Source organism: Schistocerca gregaria, chromosome 1 (genome assembly GCF_023897955.1).
Source record: "Schistocerca gregaria isolate iqSchGreg1 chromosome 1, iqSchGreg1.2, whole genome shotgun sequence".
Classification (NCBI taxonomy): domain Eukaryota; kingdom Metazoa; phylum Arthropoda; class Insecta; order Orthoptera; family Acrididae; genus Schistocerca; species Schistocerca gregaria.
Window position 1 is genome coordinate 1,173,498,079 of NC_064920.1, and position 13,311 is coordinate 1,173,511,389.

The following is a 13,311-nucleotide window of genomic DNA, read 5'->3' on the forward strand; positions in this document are numbered from 1 at the left end:
CCTTCCCTTACAACTACATTCCTGTCTCCCATCAGTATTAGATTTTTGTCCCTCTTTACATACTGTATTACCCTTTCAATATCTCATACAATTTCTCTGTTTCTTCATCTTCAGCTTGCAACGTCGGCATGTATACATGTACTACCATTGTCGGTGTTGATTTGCTGTTGATTTTGATAAGAACAACCCCGTCACTGAACTGTTCACAGTAACACACTCTCTACCCTACCTTCCTGTTCATAGTGAACCCTACTCCTGTCATACCATTTTCTGCTCCTGTTGATATTACCCTATACTCATATGACCAGAAATCCTTATCTTCTTTCCACTTCACTTCACTGACCCCCACTATCTAGATTGAACCTTTGCATTTCCCTTTCAGATTTTCTAGTTTTCCTACCATGTTCAAGCTTTTGACATTCCACACCCTGACACATAGAATGTTATCCTACCACAGATTATTCAATCTTTTTCTAATGGTAACCTCCCTCTTGGCAGTCCCCTCCCAGAGATCCGAATGGGGGAGTATTCCAGAATCTTTTGCCAATGAAGAGATCATCATGACACTTCTTCAGTTACAGGCCACATGTCCTATGGATATACGTTACATGTCTTTAGTGCAGTGGTTTCCATTGCCTTATGCATCCTCATACTGTTGATGAAAATTCCTAGAATCTCTAAATATCTTCTCCCAATTAAATTTCACTTGGTTCTACTCTGAATCCTATGTCACTTGATGTTATCTCATCCTCACCAATGGCCAGCTACACACTTCTGTCCACATTTAACCAACCAACAAACAATAGTACTTACATTTTGACAGTTGCCATCCTTTCCATGTTAAAGGTTTTCTCCCACACAGCCTTGGCATTCAAGGCAAACATATTTGTTTGGATGCAGACTCTTTACAGTAGTACACCACCATTCTCACCTCAGCCTTCACTGGACATAATTACCCGTCCATCCTAAATCAAAAGCAGATTTCCTGGGCGATCACATTCAATCCTGGTTTTGCTGATCCCTCAAAAACAGTTTCGGAGCACCCCCCTTTTCACTCAGTAATATCCAGGTCTCGAATGTATTAAACAACTACCTCGACAAGGCCATGGTTTTCTAAAATCACGAAGTGAGATTCATTCTGTCTGAGATTTTGCCCACCACACCTAGAATAGCTTTTTGTTGCACTTCAAGTTTCCACAATATCGCTGCCAGACACTATGCTCCTTCTGCACCTATTTCCCTACCCTATGGCTGCTATCTCTGTAAGACTTCTACTATTCGCCTGTACCTACAGATTGGAAAATTGCGCAGGTCACACCAGTGTTTAAGAAGGGTAGTAGGAGTAATCCATTGAACTACAGACCTGTATCATTGACGTCGTTTTGCAGTAGGTTTTTGGAGCATATACTGTATTCAAACATTATGAATCACCTCGAAGGGAACAATCTATTGATACGTAATCAGCATGGTTTCAGAAAACTTCATTCTTGTGCAACGCAGCTCTCTTTATTCGCATGGAGTAATGGCCGCTATCGACAGGGGATCTCAAGTTGATTCCGTATTTCTACAGTTCCGGAAAGCAAATACAGAAAAAAACACAGCGTGTTTCTTAAAATCTTGAAATCGGTTTTCAAATTCGTATTTCAATTCTGATATCAATTCGTACATAAATTCTCTTGATGGTTTATGCAATGAAAGTTAGGCATCAATGTATTGCCAACTTTATGGGCCTTTTGTTTCTCAACCATTGTTGGAGCACCTTCCAATGTTAGCCCCGACTGGTTGTTAAGTTTTAACAAAAATTGACTTAATATCCATACAAGTGCTCCATTAAATATCATGACTTCATGGTATCCCTAAGTGGGTACAATTCCGCAGATTCTTCTGTTTTATTAAAATTAGCATCAACACCTCTGACATAAATCACCACTTGGCCAGTAACCATCATGTCTGTGCATTCAGCCAAAGATAGAGAATAAAATACAAATTCAGATGCACATTTTTTTCTGTTACCTTCAAATTGTCTTCCAATGTAGTCCACACATCTAGCAAGAGTTTGATGAGACAGGCGTATTTTTGAGAAATCCTTTTTCTTTTCTGGAGACACAATTTCAACGAAGGTCTCTACCCATTCATTAACCATTTTGCCATCTGAATATGGCTTTGATCTTTTTTGCCAGTAACAAAGCTACTGCATAACTCCCTTTCACATAGCATATTGACTCTGAATTTGCCCTAATTTATATCTGCTATTGAGCAGAAAGTTTCCTCTTCAAGTCACGTACCTGATCTTGTTGAAATTGTCCAATGTACTTATCAAACATAACTGCGTGTTTTATTTTGTAACGCCATTTGACGCTACATTCCTTTGGAACCGAGACAGATTCATTGCATATCAGACATATGGGTTTTGTTTTGTATTAAAAAAAAATTGAATTAGTTTACAGTCCACTTGTCTGGAAAAGTGCTCAACTCTTCTGTGACTTTCCTCTTCTTAGGCCCTACTTGTTTACTAGTGGACGCCATACCATGTTAACTTCTTGAACTGACACAGACTTTTTTTACCATAAGTTGGAGACAGGTAGAGGGACTACATGGCAATCAAATATCAGTTACCTAAAGTAGTTCGGCGCAACTCTCAAAAATACTCTACAAAATCTGTTTTAAAGTAACCTGAAGTTGTTTAACATCATAAAGCAAGTTGACTATTTTGATGGGCCGTGTGGCTCTGTGGTTGGATGCCCAGCTGCCACATGGACAGCCTTCAATTTCCAGTTGTAGTACATTTTTAAAAGAAGGTTCATGTTCCACAAGCATTTCCGTGAAGTGTAGGTAACATAAAGATGGGAAAAAAAAAAATTAGTTTGAAATTTTTTGCTGCTTTTAAACAACCTTACATGTAAAGGATTGATGATTAGGGATTTATGTCTGCAATGAAAACTGGATTTGTGTATGTGATAGGTAATTAGAAATAAGAAGACATGCATTTTTCATAAAAATGACAGTTCATTGTGTGCTAATTAGCACATGTTTATATAATGTAGGTATTTGGACTGTATGGGGGAAAAAAACTAAAAAATTAGTGACCGAAACTAGACGCAAACCAGCAATCCAGCAATTACCAGTCTCAAGCACTTTTACCCCCCACCCCCCACCCCAATGTTTATGTATTTCATGCATATAAACTATACACCTACGTTTAAAAATACAACCAACTGGTTATCAATCCTGGAGCCCTCCGAATGAGAGTGTAGCATCATTCCACAGAACTACACTGCTTGTCGAGATATCCGTGTTTTATTTGAGTACTATAAGCTTCACAATCTGTTCTCTCAAGAATTTTTAGAGTAGTATTCATCTGGCTTAAGAAATTGATATTTAATTTTGAACATCATGTATTGTATGTAAAAAATTAGATATGCTTCAGTTAACATTGCAACCTTACTTGCAAATTTCGAGCACATTTAGACTTCTTTTGCTATGATTGTTTTCTTAAAACTAGTCTACATTGCAAGTCGTAACATTAGTAGTTGGTGTAAATAAGAGAGAAAGGCAGGTGGATGAAGTTGCACTAGGAGGCTCCCTTTTCTATCATTATAACGAGGAATCCTTAAACGCCATCAGTTATTACTATAGGTATTCATTTATTTATTTATTTTGTATTACTAAAATTAAAAGAAGGTGCTGAGGCAGAAACCATTGCTAATGTTGACTGATGTACCTACTCACCGTATCTGAATACATAAAATAATTCAAGCCTACTAAAATTAAAGACAGGCATCACAGATTAATTGTAAAAAGATAAAAGCTGCCTTTACTTGCCTGAAGTGATGATAGATGTGTCGCGATCGAATGTACACCATGTATACACATGAAGGGTCATAACTTCATGGCCGATAGTGTTGTGAGTTTGCAGTTAAATTAAATATGGTGTGTACTGGGTATACAATTGGCACTCCTTTCACACGTGCATCGCAAAAAACATATCTGATTGTGCAATGCATACTGCTGCTGGTTGTTGGATGTGTATCCCCAAGGCAACTATGTTTTCTTCAGGATGGCACACGAGCGTCTCAAAATAAATTCGACACAGTGATTTTTTTCAAACAGGAATACAGATGAAAATCTAATGATCGTTAAATCAATGAACTGAGATATTCTTATTGTAATTGGATATGATATGAAAGACACTTGAGGGAATGCTATTTTGTGGGTTGTACGTGACATAAAAATAAATTTTTTCTTTTATATGAAACAGCTGAGTGAGGCAAAGTTAGCGCCACCTTGCACCATCTGAATTCTTCCCCCAGACACCAGTTTCTCTGAAGTCCACGAGTGCGAACTAATGCTACAAAATCCTTGGTTCTTGCCACCCATCTGTCCTTAATTTACGTTAATTTCTTCTGTCTCAGCGTTTATTCACAGTAACTACTCCTTTCTTCACTCTGTTTTAGTATACCAAGTCTTTCATTGTTGGACCTGTCTGTTTCTCGTCATACCCCTCCCTCCTCTTTTACATATAGACCCCTTAGCGTTTCACTCTTATTAACTTGTGCACAATGTTTTAGCGGTGATCTCTGTCATGCATATTAGCCTGTCTTCCACCTTTCAACTCCAGATTTTCAAATCTCATTTGGTGCAGTCACCCAACAGGTCTCATTCCACCTGGTAAGTCTCCCCTGACCCCAGGTTACCCTTTTTACATGTGTGTTCTCCTTCCACCACTTTTGAGTAGATTTTTAATCTATTGAATTATGTTAAATTGTCAAAAATTGATTATTTTCTTTGTTAGGTTGTACATTAAAGATGAGAAAAAGTGTAAGAATTCTTAAAAAAAAGTGTTAGCCGAGTTCTTCAGCAATTTCACATGCAGTTGTCTTTTGTGTGGGAACGTCGAAGTGCTCAATGGAATGTGTATTCAGCCAGGTAACCCTTGAAATGTTTGGTGCACAGCAGTGAAATTTATAATCGTGCTTTTCGGAAATATTCAGCTGTTGCAATTTAAGTTGCGCTCTTAGAATTCTGCTTAACGACACCCTCAGGGAGGGGGATTTCTTGTACCTATACTGTGTGTATATTAATTTAAAGCATTAACTCTTCCTGTTTGTTTGTTTGTGTGTGTGTGTGTGTGTGTGTGTGTGTGTGTGTGTGTGTTCCCTATTTAACAGTGGTGTTCTGCTGGCTCACTTCATCACGTGTTCTATGTCCTGAATTTCTACTGTCTCTGGCTGGCGAGATTGCAATCTCTGTCTCAGTGCTTCAGAAGCTGTGATTGGTGGAATTCATATTTCTAGCTCCATAATGCAAAAATACGCATGTTGTTGCACGACAAAAGTCTTACCAAAACACATTGTTTTTTGCTGGGTTTCATATTCTAAAGTGCCAGGAATTTCTGCGCCAATTTATAAAATATTTAACATTCAAAGGACTGATAAGTTTTACAGCTCCATAGGAATGTACATTGTCACTTCACATGGAAAGAATGTACTTTCACCCAGTGTGTAGTGTATTTTTACGTGGGAGAAAGTGTATTTTACTTAGAAGACTGGGAAAAATCTGGGATGCCATAAATTATTAGTATTAATTAGTTTTTAATGATTAAGTGTTTACCAATGATTACACGTGATTGGGGATACATGTACTACCAAGCTGAGATTTCCTCTAACATTTTCAGTTATAATTGGAGTTAGTCTGATAATAGGACCAAATTCTAAGTTTATGCGCACCTGTGGTTCTGAGTTTTGCCCCATTTCGCTTGCAGCTTTTAGTTATATCTTGCTAGAAATGAGTTTCTTCTCTACTGCAACAAATAATAGCTTATCTTATTAATATACAATGTGCGACAATAAAGTAATGAGACTGATTTTCTTTGCAAGATGTGGCAACCCTGCAAGCTTGCGTAGACACAATATCTTTGACCTTGGTCTATAAGATGCTTCTAGTCCAAGCGACACATCAATGCAACTCCTCAGTTGTGAGTTGCGCTGTAATAAGTTAACACGTGTTCGTGTCTCTTGTCACAGAAATGGAACCGCATAATATTGCACAACGGTATGCCATTTCTTTCTGTGTTAAATTGCGTGAAAATACAAGATGGTAAGATTCAGAAGGCTTTTGGAGAGGATGTTATGTCAAGAGCTGAAGTTTTTCATTGGCATAAAATGTTTAGTGAAGGCAGAATGAATGTTGAAGATGACGACCACAGTGGATGACCATCAACCTCATGGACGGATGTGAACTTGGCCAAGTTGCGTGAACTCATACGATCTGATCGAAGATTATCCGTGAAAATGATTGTAGGACTGAAGATCTTGGTATGAGAAGATTCGTGCGCAAAAATGATCCCCAAAAATCTCACACCACAACAGCGAGAAACATGGAAAAATGTGGCAGCTGATCTGTTAGAGCAAACGGAAATCAATCCAGAATTGTTGAGCCGTTTTATTGCTGGTGATGAAAGTTGGTTTTTCAGTACGATCCAGAGACAAAAGGCCCAAGCTCACAATGGTGCTCAAAGGTATCACCCAGACACAAAAAAAGCTCACATGTCAAAGTCAAAAGTGAAATGCATGCTTGTGTGCTTCTCTGATTCCAAGAGAATTGTTCATAAAGAATGGGTGCTTCCTGGGCAAACACTTAACCAATATTACTACAAAGAAATTTTAGAAAGACTTCGTGAAAGAGTTCTTCGTGTCCGTACCAACATTGCTGATAATTGCATTCTGTGCATCATGATAATGTGCCATCCCATATTGCTCTGTCAGTACAGCAATTTTTAACCTCAAAACAAATTTCAGTACTACCACAGTCACCTTATTCTCCAGATATCGCTCTGTGTGACTTTTTTCTATTTCCAAGAGTCAAAATGGCAGTCGAGGGACACCATTTTCAAACATCTCAAGGTGCTCAAAAAGCCGTGACGAGGGTCTTGGAGGATATTGCAGAAGATGGGTTCCAGAAATATTACAATCAATGGCTGAAGCACTGGAAAAAGTGTGTGCAAACAGAAGGGAAATACTTTGAATGAGACAACACTAAACTTGACTAAAACGGTAAGCATAACCCCCCCCCCCCCCCAAAAAAAAAAAAAAGTCTCATTACTTGATTGTCGCACCTTGTACACTTAGGTTCGCCCAAAAACCCTCACTGCAGGCAGTTTTGTTTTTACCCAACTTTCCGTAACATTTATTAATTGAGCTCTGTTTCATTTTAGGAGTACTTCAGACTCCATCGTTTTGTTAAGAATGCTTCAGAAATGGACCACAGGATTTTAATCTTTTCACCTATAGGCATATCTGTATTCCTTTGGGTCTTATACTAACACTATTATTATGTGAACTGAAAAGACAGTCACATAAAAAAAACACCTAATGTACATTTGGTTCAGAACCAGGGGGCCTTAGTCATTTGTGGGGATAATGCTGTAGGTTATAAGCGTTCTCGAAATTCTCTGAGGAAGCGGGTCAACTCAGTCTTTTGTGGTAGTCACTGGAATTATCCAAGTAAGATCTTGGAGGTTTGATGAGAGGCAAGCAGAGAGCAGAAAATTTAAATTCAGCATTTAGAAATGTATTCAAGCATTTAGATACTACTGTATTAGTGGTTGACTGCTGCACACACAAGTGAGTATAATATAAATATTAACAATCTGCAGTAGTGGGAAAACAATTAATGCTACTTCAAGCAGTCAAGCGACAAGGCCCAGACATAATTTCAGCTAGATTTGTCAAATATGCCATGAAATCGGCTTCTTTCCTAGCTCATACTTATTTAGAATTGCTAGCACAACTAAAAGTCCTAAATTACTGGTAAAGAGCATAGGTCAGTTTTGATGCTTAAAATTATAGACCATTATCGCTAACATCCTTCTGTTCCAAGATCCTAGAGCACATTCTAAGTTCAAACATTATGATGTTCTTGGAGAAAACAAGCACTGTAATGGAACCAGTAGAGATTCAGAGAAAAACGGTCATCTGAAACCCAGTTTGGCTTATTTACATACATCTTGCAAACAATAGATGAACTACTAACCAAGATACGATTATACAGTGTATCTTTGTAAATATGACATCAGCTTTAGGTATATTTGACTTATAGAATCCAGTACTTATACTGGATAGTGGAAATTCAACAAAAACAAACATAACAGCCAATGGCTCCAACCAAGTGTAATAGTACCTCTAATGTTTTCAGTATGTATAAAAGATTTATTTAGTAGGATCAACACATTCTAAGCTTGTTCACTGGTGGTGAAGTTGTGTATAGGAAGGTATTGTCATTGGACAGTTGTAAGGAATTGGAGAAATATATTTCCAGTTGGGGTAATGAATGGCAGCTCTATTTAAGTGTGCATAATTCTAAGATAATTTCCATAGCAAAGAAAGAGAACCTGGTAGTATCTCATTACAAGACCAGTGCTGAACATTATGAGCATGTCACATGGTATAAGAATGTCGGGGTATAGCTAAGAAACAATATGAACTGTGGCAAGGTGCCTCAGACCGTGCGGCTTTCCATCTCAAGAAAATGTATTATATTTGAACTGAGAATGTGTTAAAGAACTCTTCTACAAACCAGTTTAAGAACGTTGGTCTGTAATTTTGTGGGCACATTATGTACCCTTCATATATGCAGGAGGCACCTGCGCTTCTTTCAGTTGCTTGGGACTATGCGGTGGGGGGAGAGATTCAGGATAAATACAAGTTCATTAAGGGATCATTGCCATGTAGTACTCTTCAAATTGGGAGTCCGTCTGAAACTGGCAACTTATTTGTTTTCTATTCTTTCAGTTGCTTCTATATGCCAGGGATGCCTATTACTATGTCCTCCGTGCTGGAGTCTGTGTTATGATCAATCAATGGTTTGTTTATAGGGATCTCGTGGGTGAATGATTTCATAGATGCTGAAATTTAATATTTTGGCTCTCCTTAAGCTATCTTTTACTGCCACACCAAACTGGTGACTGGTAAAACCTTTAGAACCACTTACCAATTTTACAAAGGGCCAGAATTTAAAAAAAAAAAAAAAAAAAAAATACGGTCGTAATTAAGTAGATATGAAGCTAACAATAGAAGACAAACAATAGCTGTTTGATATATAATTGACGAATTTGCAGTGTTTTTTACAAAGTAGTATTTTTCTTTCAAGCATACTGGCATAATTTAACCTGGTGTAAGCTTATATAACACTAAGCAATAGTGATGTTTTATTGTTAATACAGTGTGAAGATTATTTCTTTGATCTGATTGCCTTTTGTTAATGTATACTGTGGCTCATTCTATATCCGTAAAGGTTCTTCTTGATGGAATCATGCAACACAATGGCTAAATGAATGAATTTAATGAAACCCATCAGTGCTTTCCTTCACATTTCTAAAGAAATGTTGATTTCTTTTGCAATGAGTTTCCATCTGCTATTTGTGGTGGTTGATTTTTTTTCTGTATGCCTTTTGTGACAATATGTAAACACTGATACAGATACAAGCTCTTGGCTAAGATCTAAAGATAAAGCTTAGCCATAATAGTCTGACATTACTTTCACTCTTGTAGGTTCGCCCATGGCACAATGGGATGTCAAGCCAAACATCTACGGCAAAAAAGAGGCCATGCACCACAGACTCTATTATCAGCAATGGGCCTGCACCAGCTAAACAATGCAAGCGCTCCCTGCATGGGAAAGTGAATGGTTTTTAAATCTTTTAATGACGATTTACATGTACAATTATTGTAACTGCTGAGCTTTATCAGCTTCATCATTTTATTCTGTACTGAGTCATTTTAAGTCACTGTGTACAAAACATAGATTATTTACAACTGTTTATATTAAAGTAAATGTGTAGTTTTAACTCATCTTGTTGTACTGCTGTCACTGAGAAGAAAAAAGATAAAACATTCTTTGCATGGATACGAACATCCATATTGTTAGTTTTAGCTTCTAGTGCAATGATAAGTTTTATTATATCATATCTACTTTATTGTAAATAAATAATTTTACACAAGAAACCACGGCATTAGATGTGATCAGTAAGATGGGAGATTTGGAAATGTAAGAAGATACTTTGTTAATTGGATAAACAAGACATTTAATATGCTCTATTTTCTAAGATTTTTCACCCCCTCGTTATTGATGCATATCTTTGAGAATTCAGCCAAGTTGACACTTTCTTGGTTATGGACAATATTTTCATTCAGTCAGTTGCTTCTGGTGAAAACAGTGTAGGTGATAGGCAAAAGTTTAAGATTTTACTTAGAATTACTTAACAAGTAAAGCAAGACTGTTTTATACATTAATAGTGTGTGTTGAAACAATAATTAAGCCTCACCATATCAACCATATCAAGATTGTTTCATAAAATATAAATGTTACAAATTTTTATTTCTTGTTAGAGAAATTTCAACCTAATGTTATTTTCCTTTCATTAAAGAAAAATCAGTCCCATTTGTAGAAAGTCAAAAAATGATTCATACGTATTTTACTTCATGTGTTGCTGTTTCACGACTTCAAAACAAAGGATATATGAATGAGACTTTATATCTGAAACCTGTTATGCATGTTTTGAAATTAAGCTTGGTGTCTAGAACAAAAGTGGCGCCGCATAAGTGTGACGAACATATGTTGATAACCTCAGTAAGTGGACTTAAGGACAAGGGAAAAGCCTTAGTTGTGGAGTTACAGTGTTGGGGAGTATAGCAAGATCATTGTTTGGTTGGTATGACAGGCTTTAACAAAAAGAGTATCTGAGTGTCTTGTGGTTGGTTATAAGATGTCTATTACCCAATGAAGATGTTTCTATCTTCATTTTGCAAACATTTTCAGCATTCAATTTCAGTAAAGAATCATAATACCCACAGCTCTAGACAGTGTTGACTATGACATCATGCTGTCTGATGAAGACATTCAGTCAAGGTGAATTGCCTAAAACTACTTCAGAATAATTGGAACTGAGTGAGTTCAATGTTCCATGGATCATTTTTGCACAGTAAATCGTAACGATATTGAATGAGACATTTTACATTCATATTGCAAATTAATTTCTAAGTGTGCTTACTTTCTGAACATTTTTAAGGCTCTTCTTCTTCTTCTTCTTCTTCTTTAAAAGATATGCAGGTGTGAGTTAATGATTCCTACCCACCACCTTTTACACATTACAGTAACAGAAATTCTCTTGCGGAATAGGAGGAGCTGTCAAGGAAAAACTTTTTCAGTTTGGTTTCAAATTTTATTTTGCTGTCTGGCAGACATTTTACGTCACTGTGTATAACGGATCAAAAGTTTTTGTTGCAGCATTTTGCTGCCTTTTTTGATCTAAGACAACCTTAATGTGGAGTAATGACCATTTTTTCCTTCTGTTATTGTAACTGCATACATCATTGTTCCTTTTGGATGGTAGCAGATTATTTACAAGAAACCTCATGAGAGAATAAAAGTGATTTGAAGCAGTATTCAGACTGCCCAACTCCTAAAGCAGATGTGTACAAGATGATTGTGGATGAGCTCCACATATCATTCTTTCGGCATGTTTTTGAACAACCATGACTTTACTTTCTTTCTTAAAGATGAGTTACCCCTGAACATTATTCCACATTACATTATTGAATGAAAATGTGCAAAATATGTCAGCCGACTGGTTTCTCTCTCCCCAAGACTTCTAATGTGCTCTTTCCAGTTTAAATTCTTATCAATGGACAGCAGAATTCTAAAGTTTCCACTCTTTTTCCTCACCATGTGTTACACTTATTATTGTTGTAGTATCCCCAGATGTGCAGAAGTGACTTGTGTTGTGTCATTTTAAATGTAAAGGTGAGACCATTTGTGGAAAACTAGTTGCTAGATGACCCTTTGAGTGTCACCTGTGGAGATTGAAATGAGATGTCAGGACAATAGTAGATGTCGAAGGAAACAACAAGTTTACTGTTATCAGTCACTGTTTATTTATCTCCACAATACATTTGAAGGCCCCCCCCATGAACCACGGACCTTTCCGTTGGTGGAGAGGCTTGCATACCTCGGCGATACAGATAGCCACACCGTAGGTGCAACCACAACGGAGGGGTATCTGTTGAGAGGCCAGACAAATGTGTGGTTCCTGAAGAGAGGCATCAGTCTTTTCAGTAGTTGCAGGGGCAACAGTCTGGATGATTGACTTACCTGGCCTTGTAACACTAACCAAAACCGCCTTGCTGTGCTGGTACTGCGAACGACTGAAAGCAAGGGGAAACTACAGCAGTAATTTTTCCCGAGGGCATGCAACTTTACTGTATGGTTAAATGATGATGGAGTCATCTTGGGTAAAATATTCTGGAGGTAAAATAGTCCCCCATTGAGATCTCCGGGCGGGGCTACTCAAGAGGACGTTGTTATCAGGAGAAAGAAAACTGGCATTCTACGGATTGGAGCGTGGAATGTCAGATCCCTTAATCAGTCAGGTAGGTTAGAAAATTTAAAAAGGGAAATGGATAGGTTAAAGTTAGATATAGTGGGAATTAGCGAAAGTTCGGTGGCAGGAGGAACAAGACTTTTGGTCAGGCGAATACAGGGTTATAAATACAAAATCAAATAGGGGTAATGAGTAGGTTTAATAATGAATAAAAAAAAATAGGAGTACGGGTAAGCTACTACAAACAGCATAGTGAACACATTATTGTGGCCAAGATAGACACGAAGCCCACGCCTACCACAGTAGTACAAGTTTATACGCCAACTTAATCGTAGCAAACACTTGGTTCAAGAATAATAAAAGAAGGCTGCATACATGGAAGAAGCCTGGAGATACTAGAAGGTTTCAGACAGATTATATAATGTTACGACAGAGATTTAGGGACCAGGTTTTAAATTGTAAGACATTTCCAGGGGCAGGTGTGGACTCTGACCACAATCTATTGGTTATGAACTGTGGATTAAAACTGAAGAAACTGCAAAAATGTGGGAAATTAAGGAGATGGGACCTGGATAAACTGAAAGAACCAGAGGTTGTACAGAGTTTCAGGGAGAGCATAAGGGAACAATTGACAGGAATGGGGGAAAGAAATACAGTAGAAGAAGAATGGGTAGCTCTGAGGGATGAAGTAGTGAAGGCAGCAGAGGATAAAGTAGGTACAAAGACGAGGGCTGCTAGAAATCCTTGGGTAACAGAAGAAATATTGAATTTAATTGATGAAAGGAGAAAATATAAAAATGCAGTAAATGAAGCAGGCAAAAAGGAATACAAACGTCTCAAAAATGAGATCGACAGGAAGTGCAAAATGGCTAAACAGGGATGGATAGAGGACAAATGTAAGGATGTAGAAGCTTGTCTCACCAGGGGTAAGATAG

At 37.6% G+C, this 13,311-nt stretch overlaps 1 protein-coding gene across 1 annotated transcript in view; it reads left to right on the forward strand.

Annotated features, from left to right (window-relative positions):
- LOC126284373 (uncharacterized) overlaps positions 1–10,370 on the forward strand; it is a 137,423-nt gene extending 127,053 nt beyond the window's left edge. Inside the window, exon 6 of the mRNA XM_049983254.1 lies at positions 9,549–10,370. Coding sequence (XP_049839211.1) covers positions 9,549–9,692 — 144 coding nt within the window. The 3' untranslated portion in view covers positions 9,693–10,370. The remainder of the gene's footprint in view (positions 1–9,548) is intronic.
- Positions 10,371–13,311: the final 2,941 nt, after the last annotated feature.